General features: G+C 59.7%; 1 protein-coding gene across 5 annotated transcripts in view; it reads left to right on the top strand.

The window, feature by feature from the left end:
• The window catches only part of ARHGAP8 (Rho GTPase activating protein 8), a 49,200-nt gene that overhangs the window by 11,893 nt on the left and 14,888 nt on the right, over window positions 1-22,419 (top strand). For all 5 annotated transcript variants that reach the window (XM_039863207.1, XM_039863208.1, XM_039863210.1 and 2 more), the window contains exons 2-8: window positions 1,999-2,116; window positions 3,094-3,237; window positions 10,975-11,062; window positions 15,012-15,143; window positions 16,201-16,287; window positions 19,083-19,181; window positions 20,445-20,555. In XM_039863207.1, the coding sequence (XP_039719141.1) occupies window positions 1,999-2,116; window positions 3,094-3,237; window positions 10,975-11,062; window positions 15,012-15,143; window positions 16,201-16,287; window positions 19,083-19,181; window positions 20,445-20,555 (779 nt within the window). The remainder of the gene's footprint in view (window positions 1-1,998; window positions 2,117-3,093; window positions 3,238-10,974; window positions 11,063-15,011; window positions 15,144-16,200; window positions 16,288-19,082; window positions 19,182-20,444; window positions 20,556-22,419) is intronic.

Below are 22,419 nucleotides of genomic sequence, written 5' to 3'. Positions count from 1 at the left end.
CACGTGTGCATTGTACGTGAGCGTGCATGTGTGTGCATGTGTGTGAGAGAGCGTGTGTGCATGTGTGTGCCTGCATGTGAAGGACAGAACGCATGCACATGTGTGCGTGTGTGAGAGAAAGTTGGTGACTTAGTGGCAGAGGAGGAGGGGATGCTGGGGGCCAAGAGGACAACTGTCCACTCTGTCCAGCCAAGAGCCCCTCCCTGCGGGGCTGCAGGCCTGGGCTCTGGCCATCGTCTAAGTCTATGGCATCGTCCTGCTGGGCACGGCGTGGGCAGCCGGGGCTGGGAAGGCGGTGCCTCCTCTCCCCGCGCGTGGCCTCAAGCGAGCTCCTCGCCCTCTGTCAGCTCTTAGACGTCTCCATAGAGGTTAACGGCCTCTCTCGGGCTGACCGGTTAGTGTTAGGGCCCCTCTCTCAGCCTGAGCCCTTTTGAAGATGTGAACCTGGGCACCCCCTGACTGTGCAGCCACCTGGGCGCCCCCGACTGTGCAGCCACCTGGGCGCCCCCCTCCCCTGACTGTGCAGCCACCTGGGCGCCCCCCTCCCCGACTGCGCAGCCACCTGGGCGCACCCCTCCCCGACTGCGCAGCCGGCCTCCTGTCATCGGTCCGCCCGCGGCCGTCTGAGTTCCAGCCGTACTGGTCTGTTTCCTGCCCCCACCTGCCCTCAGACCTCCCCCAAAGCCTTTCTTTTAATGTCATCGTCATTTCCCAGCAGTCTCTCCCCGCCGACTGCCAGACAAAACCAGAACCCACCAAAACTCACTGGATTTTCACAAGGCGGAACACACGTAACAGCACCCCGACCCGCAGCAGGATGCGGCCAGCCCCGGGGCCCGCCCTGGCTCCCTGGCCGGTGTCCTGGGTAACAGCTTCGCAGTCCTACGGCGCTGCCCCCAACGGGCCGTGTGTCTGGGCAAGTGGCTCCCGCCACCGCCTGAGCTAACAGGGATCTCTCTCTGAAGAAAAAGAAGGCGAGGCATTACAATTTTTCATGTGCATCAAATGTTCTTACACTATTAGCCATACTTTTTTAGTTTATAGAACCGTTTTATATTAAGAGCAATACAAGATTTTTCAAAAATGAAAAGAGGACAAACGTGGAAAAATAAATGGATTTGCAAGCCCTAATCCCAGAACTCGGAAAATAGCATTTTAAAATAATGTTGCACACTTATTTTTGGTACTGAAAAACTGGACAAAACTCTAGGTGCTATTTTCAGCCTGCTTTGTTAAGTTTTTAAAACACCTTTATTGAGATGTAACTCGCATAACGTACGATTCACCCATTTAAAACGTACAGTTCATCGGTTTTTAGTGTATCACAGATATGTACGACCACCACCCTAGTCAATTTTAGGACATTTTTGTCACCCGAAAAAAAAGAACCTGTGCTATTTGTCTGTCACCTCCCTGGTCCCTCCTCCCTAGAGCCTCTGGCGGCCAGTAACCTGCTTCCTCTCTAGGGATCTGCCTATCTCTGGCCTTTGCACATGAACGGAATCCGAGAGCATGTAGTCTCTCGTGTTTGGCTGCTTTCGCTTAGCGTAATAATTTCAAGGTTCGGCCACTTCGTAGCATGTGTCAGCACTTTATTCCTTTCTATGGTTGTGTGCCATACCATCATTTGGGTACTCACGGGGATTTTTGTAGATTTACGCAGGTGTCGAAGCAGCGTCCCGGGCCCAGAATAATGGTTCGGTGGCCCTTCGCTGTAATTATGATGATGAGCGGTGTAGCCATCGTCAGTTCTAAATGATCTTTGCAGACCCCTATTTCTCATCCGTAAAACGGGTCCAGGAGTGAGCGTGCATGTCTCTGAGGGGGTGGTGAAGCGGGCATGACGGGGTCCTGGGAGTACCGTCCCCACTCCAGGTGTGCCCAGCCGCACTGCTCCGTGCCCTGCTCTCCCAGGTCACGGGGCTGGCTGGCGAGAGGGAGCCCTGTCCAGGGGACGCGTGCGAAATGCCCCTCGGGTTCCGTGTGCTTCTCCCTCAGGGCGTTGGAAGGACCCGTGCCTGGATCCCCAAGAGGTGGCATCGTGACAGTGTGCCTGGGCCACCTGCCCACCAGCAGAGCATGTCCCGGCTGGACTTGGAGGAGTTGGCTGAAATAGGTACGTGTTTTCCTCCCCGGGAGTCCCTCGGTGTCCTGTCCTTACAAAGACACCTGTCATTGGAGTCAGGCCCATCCTCGTCCAGCGTGGCCACAGTTTAACTAATTTCATCTCTAAAGATACTTCCCAAGCAAGGTCACATCGTGAGGTTCCGGGTCAGCGTGAGATTTAGAGGGACAGCTGGGGACCAAAGTCTGCCCCAGCCTGGAATCCAAAGCTCCCGTTCTTTTTCTAGCTGCAGACATTTCTGACAAAACCCTGCTTTGTTCCGTATGAGGGAACCACCATGCTAAAATCCAGCTTCGGAAGATGGCGCTTTCTTCCTGCCTCATAGTGCGGCGACCCAAGCGTCTGCCCTTGGCCCCTCCGTGGCTTCCTGCCAGCTGCCAGTGTCAGCATCTTTCAGAAAGGGCCTGAGTCAGAATTTGGAGCTGGGAAGTCGAGTTCGCTTACCCGCGCTCTCAGTTAGCAGGGCGACCTTGGGGAAGTTATTCCGCCTCTCCGAGCCTCGGCTTTTACTCCTGTCGGTGTGGAGAGCAATATCCTGCCCTCGGGTCTCATTGTGCTGCTTCCACGGTGCTGCCCACTGAATGGGTGCACAGTGGGTGCACAGGAGAGGTAGGCACATAGTAGGTATACAGGAGAGGCAGGTGTATAGTGGGTGCACACCGAGCAGGTACATCGTGGGTACACAGCAGAGGTGGGTGCATAGTGGGTGCACAGCAGAAGCGGACGCATAGTGAATGCACAGCAGAGGTGGGAGCTTAGTGGGTGTACACTGAGTAGTACATAGTGGGTACACAGCAGAGGTGGGTGTCAAGTGGGTGCAAGTAGTAGATGCACACTGAGTGGGTGCATAGTGGGTGCACATCTGATAAATGGTGACTGTCTTATAAAAAGGCCTCAGGAGGCCCCCTCATTCTCCTCCTTCCTGGAGAATGCAGCCGGCTTTCTCTAATCCTCACTGTCTGCCCTAGAGCTACAGAGAGATGAGGAGGGGGCAGCCACACTGGATGCAGTGAGGAGACCCTCGGCGGTGCCCACGGCTGGCCAGGACCCTGCGCTGAGCATGAATCACCCCTTCTACGACATGGCCAGACATGGCATCCTGCAGGTGGCAGGTGGGTCCCAGTTGGAGGGGTCCCCAGGAACACTGACCGTGCCAGCTTTCCTGTGGGAGGGCTCCTCGGGGCTACTTCACTCCAGTGTGGCTGTGCCTACAGAATAGAAATGACCATAGGAACAAAGGTGCCTGCCAGTGTTTTGAAAAAGCAAACGATGTACCTGTCAGACCACTGCCCAAGTGCTTTGAGAAGCCACCGGGCATCATCCTACTGGTCTTTACAGAGCAGAGGCCAAGGTCAAGTGGATCGCTTTATTAACCAGCGACACTGTTATGCTCTGCTACATGTCAACAGAAACAACAAATGTCTGCCAAAACTTAGAAGATGAGCCGCCCCACGCCCAATGGGTGGTCAGACAGAAATCGGGCATTACTCTAGTTAGGACTTCATGCGGCCTGAGGGGTCGGGCCAACTGGGGTGTGTTTCTCACATGGGCAGGGTCTTAGGGCTCTTCAGAGAAATAGAACCACTAGGTTACACATGAGAGGAGCTACGTTATAAGAATCGGCTGACACAGTTAGGGAGGCTGAGCGGTCCCACGACCCGCCACCTGCAAGCTGGAGTCTAAAGGCCTGAAAACTGGGAACGCTGATGTCCCCAAGCGTCCGAGGGCAGGAGAAGACAGGTGTCCCAGCTCCAGCAAAGAGCAAGCTCGCCCTTCCGCCACCTTTTGCTCTCCTCGGGCCCTCGGAGGGTTGGGCGGGGCCGCCGCAGTGACGAGGATGGTCCTCTTTACGAGGATGGTCCTCTTTACTCAGCCTGCCAAATGTCGTTCTCTTCGGAGACAACCTCACCGGCACACCCAGAAATAACGTTTACCAGCCATCTGGGCATCCCTGAGCCCCGTCAAGCTGACACGTGGAATTAGCCACCACAGGCAGTAACCTTAACATGCCCACTTCTCTGCCCCCTGTGCCAAGCTTCGTCACTGTTAGCCCCTGTCCCCAAGGAGCTGGGTCTTGATGAGCAGAAAGGAACAGTTCTGCGTAGTTGGAGGCCCCAGACACACCCGTGGTAGACATTTCGGCTGCCCAGGGCGTGACGAGCATGGAGAGGATGGGGTTTCGACGGGCAGCCGGACATTTCAAGCCCTCAGTGTCCTTTTTAGAAAACCGTTAGGGTTTAGGCAGAAGGGATGGATGCTGGACTGGCTGTGGGGGCCATGGACTCACAGGTCGGGTGCTCGCAAGAGGAAGGCAGGAAATGTAGTTCCTTTTCAGAAGATAAAAAACCCGTTATTTATGTCAACATGCAATGGGTCTGTTATTCTTTTAAAATGAACGAATAAATATTTCACCGTTTCTTGGTTTAGTTTTCTAATATGGTATGTTTTTATAGAAATAACCTATATTTTTTTTAAGCCCTTAGAGGTCCTCAATAATTTTTAAGAGGTGGGACAGGTTCTGCGACCTGAAAGGTTCGATCTTTCTTGGTGAACGTCCCTTGTGCACTTAAAAAGAATTTTGTATTTCGGTTAAGTTGATTGACAGACGTAGAACCTTGTAGAACAGAGTTCGCTGCTCCCGTTACTAACAGGAGTGTTCAGAGCTCCCACGATCGGAAGTCAGACACTTCTCGCTTCGATTCTGTCCACTTTTGTCCCACGTGTTTTGAAATTTTGTGTCTAGGGGCTTACACTTAGGACTGTTACGTCTTCTTGATGAGTGGACCGTTTTGTCATTATCGAGTGGCCTTCTTTATGTCACACATTGCTCCTTTGTTCATACGCCCTGCCCGATTTGTCTGGCGTGGATGCCACTCCGGCTGTCTCCTCCGCGGCGTCGGTCGGGGGCCTTCCCCCCGCCCCCCTCAACCTGCCTTAGCCTTTCCGTGTGAAGTGCGTCTCTTACGAACAGCTCTTCCTGGATCTTTGTTCGCTTTTCTCGCGAGGCGGCTGTGTAGCTGGAACCGTGTTCTCAGTACCATGCAGGGCGTGCCGAGGGGTGTGCACGTGGCCGTCCTGGCTCTGGGGGACCCTACATAGGACCCACGTCATGGGGTTTGGGATTGAGAATGATCCCCTTGTCGCGGGGCTGGAGGATGCTGGTGGTGGCTGCAGGAGGCAGGGGGCCTGACCGGGGAAGCGTGGTTTTCGGGCCGACGTCACAGCAGGGTCTGGAGAGGAGGGGCCGGGTCTGAGAGACACTGAGTGGTGCGTTGCATGCAGCATGACGGGAGGGCGACCTTGCAGAATGAGGTGAGGCCTCCCGGGGCGCAGCGGGAAAGGTCGAAGAGATGGGGCTCCTGAGAAGTCGGCTGGGCGTGTTCTTCTTGCACGGGTCTCATGGACACCGGCTGGGCAGCGGGGGTCAGGGTTCCTTCCTGGTGGGACGCGGCGGGTGTCCCCGTGGTTCGTGGTGGCTTCTGCAGCACGGTGAAGGGACGGCAGCCTGCCTCGGGGTGTGCTCAGGCTCCTCTTCCCAGAGACGAAATCGTCCTGGTTGGACACTCGAGCCCGTGTCCTCATTGCTGCGGACTTCTCTGGGGGGTGGTGGCTCGGGTGGCGATCCTTGGGTTCTGGATAGTTCTCTCATTTTGGAGCAGCGTTCTCACCCACTCAGACACCAGCTTCTTGAGAAGCTTAACTGTCTTAATAGAACATCTGACGGCCTCGGGCCTTAGAAGAGGCCAGCCTGAAGCAGAGGGCGTCGGGAGCAGGGCGGGGAGGTAACTGGCCAGAGCCAGCTCTACGCGTGGGCGAAATCGATTTCATAGCCGAAGAACTACAGCAGGGACATCTAAACGTCCCCAACTGGATGACTCAGTGGCCAAGGGCAGAGCACATCACGGGAGCAAAAACCAGCGTCCCCAACATCACAGGCGGCTTTTCCCGGCACGGCGCCCGGTGGGAGCAGGCGCCCAGAGTTTTCTCGCCAAGCGTCAGTCCTGTGTACCCCCCTTCCAGGGCCTCGCCTTGGCGTCTGGCTTCGTTCGCTGGTCCTAAACTCCACTTCACACTCCTGTCCGGCTGGTGGGCCCGGGGTCAGTGCAGGACCTGGAACCTCTCTATTCCTGGGTCTTCTGCGTCTACTTCAGGTGTAACCGCAAGTCACTGCCACCAAAGGGTCCCCTCATTTTCCTCTTCCGGGTGCCACTTCCTCTGGTGCTGAGCATCAGAACCTGGGCCAGAAGCCAGACTCTTGTCAAAAAATGATATTGAATGACTTGTCATTACTTAAGGGATTATATATTTGGCCAGACAGAAGCTTTGTAGAGTTTTAACTCTTAAGACGGTGCTTTGCAAATAAAGTTGGTTTAATATTTCAAGAAGCGGCCGTCGTCTGAAGCTGGGGTCTGGGGACCGCGAGCTAAGAGGGGAGATGAGATGGCTGGAAAGCAGGGTGGGCAGGGGGAAGGCTTGGGCGCCAGCATCAGAGGAAGCCAGGAGTGCGATGTCAGAGGCACAGAGGGGACGAGTGGCAGAGCAGGGAGAAGAGGGAGCGAGGGACACACACTGGCTCTGGTCCTGATGACAGGTCCCCTCGCCCCACCCCCGCCCACGCCTGGATCTTTCCTTGCAACCCGTCCAGACCCAGCTGGGCCTCCCTGCAGGACGCTGACAAAACAGGTCTTCAGAACGCCTGACGCTCCTGCCGGAAGCCTCGCAACCATGCGGCACCCCCAGGCAGACACCCCCACACTCCCGCTCCCCATTCGGTCGCTGCGGCCCCACTGTACGCTCAGTCGTCCTCCCCGCCCCAGCAGGCGACGGAACGGACCGCGGAGCAGGCAGAGGTGGCGGCTCCGGGAACCATCTCTTCTCTGCGTGAACGGGCTGACAGTGAAGGACGTCGTGCCGTGGACAGGGAGGGGGTCTAGGGCTCATGCATAAACCGGTGCCGAATTTGCATTTTCTTGACCGCTGTCATTTCCTTCCGTAACTCATCATTCGGAAGCCTGTTTTTCGAGGCGCTGGTTGACTCATGTTGACCGATGTCGTTAACGCAGAGGCCACGGTGACTGCTCAAGAAGGTGTGGGGCTGGATGTCCCCGCGGGAGGGGGTCCCTCACGGCTCTGGGGGTGTGGAGGGCCTTCCTTCAGGGATGTGGGGTACCCAGGGGCAGAGGGAGCCGTGGAGGCCGGGCCGGGGGTGCCGCCCTTGCATTCGGCCAGCCACGAGCGTGAACCCCGCTCTGATGCTCACTCGGCCTCTCCAGGTGTCCGCGTCCTCACCTGTAAATGAAACGGCACACCTGGCCGCGCCCGACACCCTGCCGGGCACGTGGTAACGGCACGTTTACCGAGCGCTTCCGTGTGCAGCGCTGGACTGTGTACAGGTTACGGATTTCATCCTTCCTGTACCCGTCAGAGCCGGTCTGGTCATTGTCTTCACGTCGCAGACCAGCGAAGAGGCTGGAGCAGAGGTGCCCGGCCGGTGCGTGGGGGGGTGGGGGGCGCCCGGCGGGCCGCGGGCCCGGCCTCTGTCCCTCCTCTCCCGCTTCACCATGGAGCTTGTCAAGTGCATCAGAGGTAGAGAGGAGAGTGTACGGGACCCGATTTACTCCCCACTGCACCTGCTCTAAGCTTCACGAAAGTTCGTCGAATCCGACGACTGCCATGGTGGTGGTTTGGCTGGACATGGAAAGAAAATGCCGAGTTCGTTGCCCTTGTGATTTTGGGAGGGGACGGGGAGGAGTAAAACGCCTTGGGAAGTAGCTCATCTTCACGGCTCAGCGTCACGCTAGGCCATGGCCCCCGCAAACAGTGGGTGCTCAGTAGAGCTTGTGAATGAATGAGTGAATGAATCAGTGCTGTATACAGGCAGGGTGCCCGTGGGAGAAGGAACTGGGCCTGATGGGGCGCTGGGCTCCATCCCAGCTCCACAAAGCTGCCTCCGTGCCTTTGCACGTGCTGTGCTCACGTGTGCAGACGGCGGGGTGCGGGGCTCGCGGCCTGGCCGGTGCCCCTCGTACCCTGCTGCTGGCTGAAAGACTTGTCAGGCAGGAGTCATCGTTCTGACTCTTACCTGCCTTTTTGCCACTGTCTCCACGCTCTGGGCCCCGCTGACCAGAGCTGCCGTGGCTCCGCCCCTCTCCCGGCCAGCACAGGGCCCCCGCATCAGCAGTAGGTCTGAGGGGCAGTGACAGGCCGTGCACCCCCCACCTGCCATGGGCAAACCAGGAAACCAGGTCGGGAGGGAAGCAGGGCCTGTGTGCACGAGGCGGCCGCCGGCATCTGCTGAAGACCTACTGCGTCCGGGCAGTGCCAGGAGGGTTCTCGTTCTTGGATTCCAAGTTCCTGGGGTTTTCTGGGAGTCTGGTGTCAGGCTTCTCACTGGAAGTTTCCGGCTGCTCACCCTTGGCCCTGGGGTGGCCTTGCTGTCCTCCACTCGGCCAGCATTCCAGTGCCCACACCTGTCCCCCCTCCTCTGGGAAGCTCTCTCACGCTGCTCCGAGTTCCCCGTGTCCCCCACGCCGCTCCGGGTTCCCCGTGTCCGTCGGGCACTGAGCTGCTCTGTTCCTGACCGGCTCTCACCGTCGTGGAGCCTGGACGCTCCGCTTTCTGCCTCGTCTCAGCTGGGACGGAGCCTGCCCCAGGGCGGGGCCTCACCTGACCCATCGGGTCGTGACCCTTGCCCTCCTCACCAGTGTTAGCGGGCCGAAGTCAGGCCTCAGCCCTCGTGTCCCAGTGGCCTCGACCCTCCTTCCCACCAGCACCCCCATTCGGGGATGGCGTGTCTGTGTCAGACTCACCGCTGCTCTGCCCAGACCCCAGGCTGCTCCTCGGCCGACCAGGGAGCAGGTGCTCTGCCCTCAGCAAGGCCTGGCCCGTGGCCCCAGTTCCTGCATCATCCCTTCTCTCTGGAGGTCAGCCTCTGTGTCCGGCCTGATGGGTGGGGCCCCCTATAGCCCCGTGTCCACCCGTCCAGCACAGCTGGCCGTGGGCTGGGTGCGGGGTCTGGGACACTGTGGTCCCTGGGAGGCAGCCTCTGAGTCCTTGGAATTTTCCCGGTGATGGGAGTAGCTGTGACTCATGATGGCTTATGCTAGAGAGGTGCCGGGCGGGGGACCCGGCTGCTGTGCCTGGAAGACCAGCCATAGGATTAGAGGGATGGGACTCGTGACCCCCTGGGGGCTGGAGACGGAGTTCAATCAGCTGCCAATGATTTAATCACCGATACTTCTGGATTGACGATTGACTCATGATTCAGTCACACCTACACAGTGAAACCTCCTGTAACAACTGTGGACTCCTGGGCACATTGAGCCACCGTGGGTGGTGGTGACACGTCAGTGTTCCTGCCTCGCTGGGGACAGGGCGTGGAGACTTCATGGCCAGGACCCCCACACCTCCCCCTGTGCACTGTCCCCCTTGGTTTGTCCTGATTCATACTCTTTATAATAAACTATTCGTAAGTTCTGTGAGTTATTCTAGTGAATTCTCCATCATGAAGGGGTAGCAAGAGCCTCTGAATTTATACCAGCTGCTCAGAAGTGGGGTAACCTGGGGACCCCTGTCTTGTAGCTGGTGCCTGAACTGAGGGCCGTCCTGTGGAAGACGATGCCCTTCACTTGTGACATGTGGCCCCTGTGACATGTGGCCCGACCTCGGGTAGAAGTCATTGCAGATATAGATGTGGCTGCCAGGGGCCCCTGCCGAGGGCCCCCCACCGTTTCTCAGAGAAGTGCTTGTGGAGCTGGGTGAGACCCCACCTCCCCCACATCACTGTCTTTTCCACGGGCTGTGGGGCCAGGTGGGGCTGTGCCTGGCCTTTCCTGAGCTGAGCGCACAGTGGGCCCTCAGCAAACACTTGTTGACCTGATCTTCCCTTTCCCACGTAATTTAGTGCAGGCGTCCCCAACCCCCGGGCCGTGGACCGATACCAGTCTGTGGCCTGTTAGGAACCGGGTCACGCAGCAGGAGGTGAGCGGTGGGCGAGCGAGCGAAGCTTCATCTGTATCCGCAGCCGCTCCCTAGCGCCAGCATCACCGCCTCAGCTCCGCCTCAGATCCTCAGGCGTTAGATTCTCATTGGACACTTCGTACTCCCAGGCACAGCCAGCAAAGGTTCTGTGCCCCCCAACCCCCCATTTGACGAGGGAAGCTCATGAACGTGTGGGTTTCAGAGCAACCCTTCCAACGGGCTTCGTACAGACAGGAAAGCGGGAGCAGAGTACCCCGGGGGTCCCGTGGAGTGGGGGGGCTGCTGCTTTCAGAAACGACAGCTCAGGAATCCCAAGCCTGTCAGCCGGGCTTCGGGCTTCTGGGAAGAACCCACGTGTCCTGAATGACAAGCAGGTGTCCTGTACGGGCAGCCTTTCCTGAGCTGAGCACAATGATGCTCTGTGCACACACATGTGCACACGTGTGTGTTTACGCGCGAGTGTGTGCCTGCGTGTGTGTGATCTTCATTACCTTTGAGAACCGGAGGGGGGTGAGAACGCTTAGCTGTCACCCTATCTCACTTGCAGTGAACGTCTGAAAGCAGACGTTCCTTTACAACGAACGTGAGTTTACAGTCATGTGCATTTCTAGAAGCATGGCCTTATTCTCTTCCGGTTCCTGATAACCTTTAATCAGTCCTTCAGTCCATTGATAAATGATTATCGGACATAATTGGAGCCACAGGCATGAGCAGCTACCCCGGGTTCTTGGGCACAGGCGGTTAGACCGGGGGCCGGCCCTCAAGGACTACCTGCCCCACACTGTCCCCTGTGGGGCGGGCGCAGATGTGCCGAGACGGCCACAGGGCGGCCTGGGTCATGAGGGACTCACACCTGTGTCTTCCTCCAGGGAAGGACCACCTTGGGAGACGCGTCATCACGTACAGCTGTTGCCGGATGCCCCCCTCCCACGAGCTCAACCACAGGCGTCTGCTGGAGTAAGTCCCACCCTGCGCACACCTCCCACCTGTGCACACCCTCGTTCTGTACTCCTGCCCCGCCCCCGTGCACATCACTCAGCACAGAAGGGATGTTCCAGGTCAAAGGCTAACATATGCAGATTGACTCGCGGGTCCCCAGAGGATGCCAGTTGCCTTCAGCCCAGGGAGGCGGCAGGTCCCCAGGCCTGAGCTCGGGCCCTGGGCCTTGGGCCCTTTGAGGTTGTGCTGCGTCCCTCCTCAGGAAGCCCCGAGCCCTCTGCATTCACTCAGGTTCCTGCTGCTCAGAGGGGAGCGCCTCCCACTTACCTGCGTGTGGCCTCGGCCACCATCACCCGTCCCTTGCCGTCAGCATCTGCACGCTCTGTGTGACAGCCACGCTGCCCCCAGGGATGGAGCTGGGAGTTGGCAAAGTGCCAATGCAGCTCTGCCCAGAATCGCCGCCCAGGCGAGCAGGTGACCGTGGACGGTGACAAGCTCCGTGTGGGGAGAGGAAGCCACGTTCTAAGGGCAGCTCCTGCTCTGCAGGCTGTCGTGGCCGCTATTTCAAGCCAAGTGTCCTCCTGTCCAGCAGGTCACGCCGGGAGCGGAGTCCCCGCCCCGTGACCTGCGGTGGCCGAGGGGCCGGTGTGACTTACCGCGAACCCCATGTTCAGGGCGTTTCCTGCGCCTGCGGGGCTCACGTGGGTGTTCTGTGCCTTGGTCTCTGCTCCGTGACAACGTGCTGGTTCTGCTTTACTCCCACGGCCGAACCCCAGCCCACCTCTAGGCGTCCCTGGAAACGTTCCCCTGCCCCTGTGAGGGACGGAGAGGCGTGCCGGCTGCCCGGGTGGCCTTGCTCACTGCCGGGGACGGCTCGGGGTGAGGAGCCTGTCCCAGCCCTGCTTTCAGATTCCAGTTCCCAGCCGATAAGGCCAGCCAGCCTCCCACTCACCGCACCGTGCAGAGCGGCCACGGCCTCAGGCCCCGCCCTGAAATGGACAAAGGCGTGGTCATAGAAGCACCTGGAAGCCTTTGGGCCGGTCTGGCCCGAGCATCCGATCTGGTCCCTTAGAGAACCGCCACCTGCAGCTGAAGACACCATGCTGACAGCGGGAACCTTGCTGGCCGTGGCTGCTCGGGAGACGCTTCCGCTGGTTCTGCGGCCACATGGCGGGGTCTCCATGGAATTCACCAGGCGAGCCAGGATCCCGGGAGCAGGTGACCCCGGCTGGCGAGCTGGCCTTTCTGAGGGAGCCGAGGCTCTCCGCAGCCCGGGCTCAGCGCCAATGGAGACCCAGGCAGAGAGGGACGTCCAGTTCAGGGCGAGGACTTATCACACTCTGGTCAATCTGTTCCTTTTGTGGCATCAAATAATCCATGACCTAGGGGTCAGCCCTCACGGAAGGTGCCACTGCCGGCCAGGGCTATGTTCAGGATTCGTTTTCTTGCAAAGGCAGAAGCGTGCCCGGCAGACAGACAGCAGGCTGGCGGCCGCTTTCTCCCGGGGCGGCGAGACCGTTTCAAAACTGGCTGGAGGCGGTGGTCGCACCACGTCGTGAATGCGCTAAATGCCACGGGGGACGGGGTCGCTCGCCTTCAGGCGGGTCACGTGCTGTGATGAATTTCACCAAGAAGTACCTGTGACAATGTCAGAACTTCGTGCCCTTCCCTGCACCCGCCCGAGAAGCCTGCCCTAGCAGACACGGAGGTGTAAGCACGGCCTCGGCGAACAGTCGCTCAGGTTGTTCACTGCACAAGGGCATCAGGCGAGGCGAGCATCTTTTCCTGATTTAGACAAAGGGGCCCTGTGGGTTTCTCGACCTCACGGGGAGGAGCCCTGAGCCTTAGCTTTTCCACGACCTTTCAGCAGAAATCAACTCCAGGAGCATCGCCTTCCCCGTCCACCTCCAAACGGTGGCTTTCCTGTGGCCAGGTCTTTGCTGTTTTTGAAATGGGTGAAGAAGAAAGTCCACATCTTTGAAGCTCAAACAGCGATTTGGTTTCTGACTTCCTGAGCTGAGCGCGCATGGCACACGTGCTCAGACACGGAGAAGAACCCAGCAAGCTCCACGGGAAGAGCCGGGGGCACGCTGGGCCGGGGCAGGGCGGCCGCCTCTACGGGAAGTGGCCACTGTGGGCAGCGAGCCGGACAAAGACATGCCCTGGTTTCCTTTGTCTTGGAAAAAGAGTCGACAAAGGCAAAAGGGGCCATCGTCCCGGAAGTGATGGGGGGTCCTCGGCGGCCGGGGACTCTGCGTGAAACCAGGCAGCGTCGTCTGGGGGCGGTCTGGCGGGCCCCGCGGTGCAGGGTGGCCTTGGCGAGTTTCGCCCCCGACAGCTCGATGCAGAGGGCAGTGAGACCGTGGGCCAGAGAGCGTCTGGGTGTGGAAGTCGCCTCCACAGCTGCTGAGCCGAAATCGCCCGCCGCGTGAGGTCAGCTTCGTGTCACTTTTCTACTTCAAGGCGGACGGTGGTTGGGAGCACGTGGCTTTCTGGGTGAGAGTGGACTCTGGGGCCACACAGCTCTGCTCGGACCCTGGTTCTGCCCCTACCTGGTTTTCCTCTGCCGGCCTCGGCTGACTCCAGTAAAATGGCTTAACGGCACCCGTCTGGGTCATTGTGAGGACCGAGTGAGGGGCGATGTCTGAAGCTGGCAGTCCCCGTGGTCAGCGCTCTGGGCAGAGGGCCCTCCGCCGTTGCTGAGAAATCAAACCAGCAGCGCAGAAGCTGACACCCTTTCGCACAAGGTGAAGGTCGCACCGCGGAGTCCCCTCGGAGAGGGGCCAGCCGAGCGCTTGCAGACAGGGCGGAGGCTCTGGCGTGTGCTTCTGCAACGGTTCTGGGGGTGTGTGTCCACCCCTAGACCCCAGAGCTCCCGACCGGCTACGTTTGTCCGGCACACAGTGAGAGCAAGTGACTCCCAGCCACGGCCTCGGAGAGACCGGCCTGAACTCCCGGGGGCGTGCCAGGCGGGACCGCTCTCCAGAGTGCTTCTGGGTAACGACCCGGCAACCTGCCGAGCACTGTGTTGGGAGCCGCAGCCCAAATGATGCCGGGGTTTGGGACAGTCCTCGTGCAGCTCATCCTGCAGACGGCCGGACGAGGCCTTTTCTGGCAGGTCCAGGGGAGGACCAAGGCCTGTGCCACCCGTAGACGTGACCATGGAGACTTGTAGAGCCTGGACTGTGGACGAGGCCAAATGACAGACGGAGAGCCGAGTCGCGATCCTGCTCTAACACCAAAAACCGTTAGGAGCTGATCCAGAAAGAAAGAGAGAATTGCTTCTGGAGACGCGCAGGTGTCCCAGTCGGGGCGTCCTGGGTTTAAATCCCGGCTCGTCCTCTGCGTTCGTCCCCGGTGGCCGTTCCAGCAAATCGCTGCAGGCCAGATGGCGTCAAACCACAGGGATGGATCCTCTGGCCGTCCTGCGTCCTGCGGCGGAGTCTGAGCCCGGGCTGTGGGCGGGGCTGCTCCGGGAGGGTCCTTCCTGGCCTTCTCTGGCTTCCATCGGTGCCCTTCACCTCCTGGGCTGGGCCGCGTCCCCTGCGCGCTGCCTCCGTCCCCACAGCGGCCGTGTCCCCGCCGTGACGTTCACGCTTCGCGCCTGCCGTGCCGTCGCGTGTAGAGCCCGCGTGGATGATCCGGATTAAGCTCCTCTTCCCAGGACCCTTCACTTAATCACACCTGCTGAGGCCCTTGTCCAGGCAGGTCCCAGGGGGCTTGACGTGGGTGTCTTTTGGGGGCGACGCCCAGCCTACCGCACCCACTCACCAGCCGTGTGACCTTGTGTAAGTGACGAACGATGGCCCTGAGTCTCAGGGGTCGTCTGACAGATGGGGACCAGGCCCCTGGACGGGCGGGGCCTCCGTGCAGCCTGGCGACCCCGGCTTCCGCCGTGGGGGAAGCCGCTGGGTTTGCCAGCTGTGCGGGGGCGGCTTCCGAACCCGAATCTGCGCTTCGTCCCCAGGTACCTGAAGTACACGCTGGACCAGCACGTGGCAAATGACTACATCATCGTCTACTTCCACTGCGGCCTGAGCAGCCAGAACAAGCCGTCCCTACGCTGGCTCCAGGATGCCTACCAGGAGTTCGACAGGAAGTGCGTGCCCGCCAGCCCTCCCGTCCTCGAGTGGACCCCGGGACTGAGGGGTGGGCTGAGACACAAGGGGTCACGGCAGTGCAGTGGGCAAGGGCAGGATACCAGGGGCCGAGCCCGGCGGTCGAGTGACTGAGCCTGCAGTAAGTGGGGTCACCTTCTTTCAGGGCCAGGAGCTCTGTCCAGCGTTGTCGGTAGGGCAGGGTGGACGCACGCGTTCTCACAGGGCCTGACAGTCAGGACTCCAGTTAGGTTTTTGTCACACCTGCCCAGCCGCTGACCACACACAAAGAAACAGGTGGAACCGTGTTCTCGTAGAAGAGCATTTCTGGACGCTGACGTGCGAACCGCACACCATTTTCACACGCCGTGCCGTGAACTATTATTTTAATTTTTTCCAACCCTATGAAAATGAAAGCCCTTCTGAGCTTCCGGGCAGTGCAGAAGCAGGTGGCAAGCTGGGCCTGGCTTGACGCCGGCCCCACGGCCACCCCGCTGGCCCTCTCTGCCCCAACGTGCCCAGCTGCCTCTGTCCCCACCCTGGGTGGATGCCAGCTGCCTCCGTTCAGCCTGATGTCTTCGGACTGAATTATTCGGGAAGGAGGGAGGGAGGCAAGTGAAGAGGCACCTTGTTTTTAAGTGGGTGCCTAGCGCCCCACTGTTGGCACCCTATGGCCCCACCCCACAGCCTGCTGTGAGCAGACCATGAGCTGCCTGTTCACCCCGGATCAATTCCTAGCAGAGAGGGGGGGGTGAAGGTGTCTGTGAAGTTTACATTTTGAGAGCTGTTGCCACATTGCCCCCCAGTACGCGTCCCCTGCCCCCGGCCCCAGTGTGAGTGGGGGCTCCAGTCTCGCAAACCGTAAAATGCCGTGTGCACGCCTGGGGGCGGCGGTGGGCGGAGTCCTGGTTTTCCTGAGTTTGAACCCTTTCTAAGTTTGGTTCTGTGCCCTTTAATCGGCTCTGGCGAAGGTTCTGAGGCCCGCGGCCGAGGCGGTCCTTCGGTGCGGGGCGTGTGGCCGCATCTCGTGCTCTGAAGTCACCTTGCCTTCTCTCCCAGGTACAAGAAGAACCTGAAGGCCCTCTATGTCGTGCACCCCACCAGCTTCATCAAAGCCCTGTGGAACGTCTTCAAACCGCTGATCAGGTACACGGGCATGCATACCCACGCTCACACGCGCACACGAGCGTGCACACCCGTACCCCATAATTCCCAGATTGCTCTCTGAGGCCCACCCCCACTTTCGAGCCCCCTCTGTGCTCTGGACCACTCTGGGACTCGAGGAGGAAATTCCTGGCATGTCTCGTGGTGTGAGGTGACAGTAGAGGAACCCAGTGCCACCCACTCAGCACACAGAGTCCCGAGCCCTGCAGAAGCGAGCAGGCGCGAGCGGGCGCGTTTTCCAGGCGGTGGTGGGCCTGGTAGAATCGCCACTTTGGGGGCGGCCTCGTGGGGTGCTCTGAGATGCCCTCCCTGTTAATAAACCCTGCCCGACCCTCGAGTCAGGTCGGGAGGTCGTGGAAGGCTTATGTCCGATGGAGAATGGAAGTCACTTTAGGAGGTGGCACGTCATCAGAGTGTCAGGCCTGGGGTCACACGTGGGTCTCCTGTCCGCAGGCTCTGCTGGGGAACTCCTGGAACGGGTCACTCGGCGCCCGTTGAGGAGGGGAGAGATTTGGGTGGCCAGAGCGCTCGTTCATTTGACTGGAACCTCTGCCAGTCTCCACCTGGGCGCCGGGATCACAGACTCACGCCCACTGGGGAGGGGGCAGTTCGTCCATCTGTTTTGTCATTTGACCAGGACCAGCACGCTGGTGCCAGTCCTGGTGACCCGACTGCCCAAAGGACCTTCAGATGTCCTGTCGATTGGTGCTGGCATCTGCTCTGTAAAACCTCTGAGTTCTAGAGACCTCTAACGTTCTTGAAAAACAAAAACAAAAACGCTCGTTCTTGCTGTGTTTGCAACACGGCCTAGAGGATGTGGAGATGCCGGAGCCAGACCACCTGGGCTCGACTCCGCGCTGTCCCTGACTGCCCGAGACCCAGGGCAAGAGACGCCCTCGCGCCCTGCCTCGGTTTCCCCGTGTGGCTGGCGACGCTGCTCCAGTCATTCTCTTGTTATAATGTTCGCCGACGTCACAGCCATGGAGCGTCTAGAACGATCTGCCAACAGATGCTCGGTGTTGGCTGCTGGTGTTTAGAAATGTCCTGTTGTGCTCGTGTGATTAATGTAATCATGGTGGCTTATGTGCCTTATGTGCCAGGCGCCCCAGAACAGTCCTGCGAAGTCAGCTGTGCTTTCCCTATTCCGGAGCAGAGGAGGAGGTTGGCGCTCAGAGAGGTTGTGGAGCTTGCCCGAGGTCACACGGCACTAAGGGCTCGGCTGGGATTCCACCTCCAGCCCGTGTGGTGCTGCCCCTTACCCTGCCTCAGGCCCAGACATGAGCAGGAGCCAGGAGAGGCCCACAGGAATTGGGGTCAGGGGCCCTGGAGTCCATCTGAAGATGCAGGGGGTGCATATGATGGGGGAGGGCCCCGGGGGCCTGGCCCACCCCCCGACTCAGGCCCTCTGGGGCTGGGGCCTGGCACACACCACAGACCTGCCTTGGGGTCCCTGGGCGAGCTGCCCCAAGGCTCTTTCGGGGGTGTGAGAGGCAGGAAGCAGGGTCCCGCTTGCATCTGCGGACACTGGTGCCCAGCCCTGCTGGTCGGCCGGAGACAGGCACCGGAAACACGGGGAGAAGAACGAAGGGGACCCTCGCGTTGGCATGAGGGGCTTCCCCGCAGCTCCGAAGCCAACGCCTGTCCCATCTTCCGTGGCAAGGCCCCCCTCGGTCCCTCAGGGCTGGTGGCTGGGGGTCTGGCACCCTGTCTGAGTCCCCCTCATCCACTAGGGGGAGCCAGTGTGCGTGGCTGGGCCTCGGGCGGCTCTGGGCTCTAGCGGGCTCGGGATGGACCAGCGCAGTTTGGGTTTCGCAGGATGAGGAGCTTCTAAAAACGTGGACGGATAAAGCCTGCGGTAGCCACACGGTGTCACGGGCCAGGAAGTCGTCTAAGAGGGCACGTCCCGTGCTAACTGTCCTCTGCACACACACGAAAGCAGAGGGGACACGAGGAGGTGACGGAACGCTGTCACCTGGGTGCGGAGGTGCCGTCGTGCTGTACACACGAGTCCAGTCGTGGACGTGAACCACGTGCCGCTTTGCGTAAATCGGTTAACTTCAGCGAAGCCGTGGAAACGAGTAGGTGGTGACCACTGCGGGCGCTGGCCGAGCGCTTCTCACCATTGTGTCCCCACCTCGCAGCACGAGGAACCGAGGCTCGTTGATAGCGGTGGACGTGGGTAGTGACGTCTGCCAGGCGTCGGACAGTGGACCAGTCACGTACATAGTCTCACTTAGGAGGGAGACGCCTCGTTTTCAGAGGGACACTGAGGCCCCACAAGGTGGGTGAGTCGATTCGGCCAGAGCTAAGTCTGGCCTTGCAGCCACGCTCACCCCACTGTGGTCCCCGAGCGAGTGACACTGCCCTGGAGAGCAACCCCAGAGGACTCGGACGTGGTCCCTGCCCTCAGGGGACCCTCCCAGAGAGAGGGGATCCCGTGTGGGAAGCTGCGTCTGCTCTGGGCTGCCCTCTCCACCCCCTCGGCCCGCCGGCCCCCAGGCCATCGCCTGTGTCTATGCAAATTCACATCAGATGGAAACTGGAGGCAGGTATTTATTTTTATGCAGATGAGACTCTCCAGGGTGTTTGCTGCATCCGAGACCTTATGAAAGCAGGACGTGCGAGGCGCCCGTTGTATCTGGTTCTAAGTCCTGTCGGCAGCTGGTTTCTCACTGTGGAAAATGCCAGCATCCTCCGGTCTCCTGATGCCCCGCCCCGGTGCCTGGCCTCTCCACTGCCGCCTAATCGTTTTTACTCTCTTGCTTTTTCTTGTTCAGTCACAAGTTTGGGAAAAAAGTCACCTATTTCAACCATCTGAGTGAGCTCCGTGAACACCTCAAATGCGACCAGCTGGTCATCCCCCCGGAAGTTCTGCGGTGAGTCGGACCCCGTTCCGAGCAGCGCAGACCACGCCTGTGTGTCCCCGCCGGTCTCGGTCCCGTCCCGTGCATGTCGAAGCCTTTCTTGCCAGCGGGCCGGCCGGATCCCGCTCGAAAACCGGCGGCATCCACAAGGATGCGCAGGAAAGATGCGGGCGCCTGACTCAGAGAAGCAAGGCCGAGGGGGGTCGCGGGCACGGACTTGGCGTTTTCTCGCCCCCTGTTGCAAAATGGGTTTAAAAGAAGAACCGTAGTGGTCACTGCCATTGGCTGCTTTGGTGTTTAGCGTTTTGGCTTTTGAGCAAAATTAGGGGTGTTTCTCGGGTGTGTGGATGAAATGGTCTCAGGCGTGTCCCCGTGCCCCGGGGAACAGCCCATCTGGTGGCTTTTGCCAAAAGCCTGAGGTGTGTCTGCGGCTCTGTTTCACACGGCACTGGTGCCCCCCTCCCATGGTCTCTCATGCAGGGCGGGGGGCAGAAGGAGCCCAAGAAGCTGTGTGGCGGCCCAGGCCTTACAGCCAGCGCAGGGCAGGGCCCAGTCCAGCCAGCCTCTGACCCTGCCTGGGTACCCTCTGCCCGTTGCATCGCCCTCTCTGGGGAGCCCCTCTGAGGGAGCAGGGCACTCACCAGGCTGCCTGCAGGTGAGGATGCAGGCTTACAAGGAAATGGAGATGTCCAGCTCCCTCTGGGCACCAGGGTACTGCGGTGCTAGGGAGATAGAGCTGCGTGCCCTGCCCTCAGGACCCTCCCAGGGAGTGGGGACCACCAGGCAGTGACGACAGGGGCTGCGGGGGGCGCTGAACACAGCCGAGGAGGGGACAAGTAGAGAGGGGATATCTTGGAAGGCTTCCAGGAGGAGGTGACTCCTGAAGTGAGTTTCAAGGGGACAGTTGGCTGTATCAGGCCAGGGAAGGCTGTTTTCAGCAGAGGGAAGTCCCTATGCAGACACACAGGGGTGACATGTTGGCCAGGGCTTGGCAGGAGCGACTGGACATTTGACAGAGCTTAGACCATCCTTCCTGCCTTTTGTGTGAGCACCCATAGCAATGGGGGACTGTGTGTGTGTGTGTGTGTGTGTGTGTGTGTAAGAGACAGACAGAGGGCGGTGTGCCTCGTGGGCCCCAAAGGATGAGACACCGGGGCAGGGCATCCTGCAGACATTCGTGGGGCGTTTGGGCCACAGACAGCTCCCGGAGACGGCCCCTCATGGCCGAGGCTGCTCCCCTGCCAGGTGAGAGCTGGGCTTCTGCTGTGCCCACAGGTATGACGAGAAGCTGCAGGACCTGCAAAGGGGCAGGCCGCTCCCCCCCGCCAAGACGCCACCACCGCGGCCCCCTCTGCCCACCCAGCAGTTTGGCGTCAGTCTGCAATAGTAAGTGAGCCCGGGACGAGGCCCGCTCTGGTTTCTTCCGGGGGACCGGGGAACGCTTCTGTGTGCGGGGACGTTTCCCCCAGAATTTCACCTCCAGTAGCCGAGCCTGACCCTGTGGGAGAACGGAAGCACGAGCTTGTCATCGAGGCCGAGCTCCCGCCGCTGCGCGTGTCTGTGCGTCCGCGGGCAGGGGACCCAGCCGTGGGCAGACGGCTAGGGACCTGGGGTTCTGACCCTAGCTTTCACCGCTGCCGCTCACAGGCGGTTCTGGCTCCCGACCCCCGGGCCAGGGCCAGATGCTCCCCACCACCTTGGAAGTGAAGCGTGGCCCCGGGCCATGCTCGGGCCCGCGGGACAGGAGTGGGCCTGGCACGGTCACGTCGGTGGGGAGCGTAGGAGCTGGTGTGCAGTTTGCCTCTCACGGTGACGGGGGCCGGGCTGGGATGGCGCCTTGCCAGCCTGCACCCCTGTGTGACCGCAGTGGCCTCCCGCCGACATCCACGCCAGACACAGGGCACCAGTGAGAAGTCACTTCTGTCGGGCTCAGCTGCTGTGATTTAGGGACCGTCGTCCTGCGGCATACACCGTCCTTCCTGACTGCTCTTAGCCGCATGACCTTGAACTCCCTCCCTCTCTCAGCTTGCTTCCTTATTTCTGAAACGAATGAGTTGGATGATATGATCTTTAACCTTTAACGATTCCTCGTAAAGGATTCTGGACCACCCATCCAGGCCAACTTCTCTTTTAAGACTCATCTCAGTGGCACCTCCTCCAGGAAGCCTTCACTGAGGCCGCAGATGGCACACAGGCCCCCTCCATTGCAGCCCCAGTCCGAGCAGGCTGCCCCGGGGAGTCTCTCCGGCTGGTTCCCCCCATTCGGCCGTGAGCCCCTGTCCTGCTCTGCTTCTGGCAGTAGGCCAGGCACCGAGGCACCTGGAGTGACGGATGACAAGGATGAGGCTTCATCCCACAGCCACGTGGGGCGATTGGGTCCGATCTGTGCGACGTGCAGGACACCAGAGCCGGAAGGGTGGTGGTGGACCCCGAGAGCAGTATGCTCTGTTCCACCTAAATTAGTCGTTTCTTGTCGGGAACTTGCATGCGATTTTCTTACGTAAAAATCTGATACTGAGTTCCATGCTGGATAAAACACTGTGAAATGTTGAGAAATGAGAGGCGTCTGGGCCACAGGGTTGGGGGACACTTACCTGCCACCCCGTACCTGTCCCCTGTCCTTTCTGAGGCATGTGAGTGCGGGGGCTCTTCGTTGTCCTCTCTGATGTGCTGTGGGGCTGCAGCGGAGACAAGCACGGCCCTGGGGACCCCTATCTTTCTTCTCAGCCTCGAGTGAAGGAGAGTGTGGTGGGCAGAATAATGAACCCCAAGGTCGTCCACATCCTGTTTCCGGAACCTGTGAATATGTCTCCTTACATGCAGAAGGGGCTTGGCAGGTGTGATGAGGTTAAGGATCTTGGGATGGGGAGTTACTCTGGATCATCCAGGTGGCCCAGTGTCATCTCAAGGTCGTTATAGGAGGGAGGCAGGAGGGCTAGAGTCACGGGAGACGTGAGGACGGAAGCAGGAAGCAGAGGTCGGGCTATTGCGATGCCATGAGCCAAGGAATGCAGCCACCTTAGAAGCTGACAAACGCAGGGAGCAGATTCTCCCTAAGACCCCCGGGAAGAACACAGCCCCACTGACCCATCTCACACCTCTGAGCCCTGCAGAAGCGTGAGGTAATGAACTTGTGTTGTTGTGAATCACCCTGTTTGTGGTGATTAGTTTCCGTGGGCCCAGGAAACGAACATGGAGCAGTGAGAAGTGGGTAGTTGTGTGGTGCGTGGGGGAGGGGGCTGTGCCAAAA

This window comes from Pteropus medius, unplaced genomic scaffold (assembly GCF_902729225.1).
Source record: "Pteropus medius unplaced genomic scaffold, Ma_sr-lr_union100, whole genome shotgun sequence".
NCBI lineage: Eukaryota > Metazoa > Chordata > Mammalia > Chiroptera > Pteropodidae > Pteropus > Pteropus medius.
Note: the sequence above shows the minus strand (reverse complement) of the source record. Positions and strands in the feature narration are given on the sequence as shown.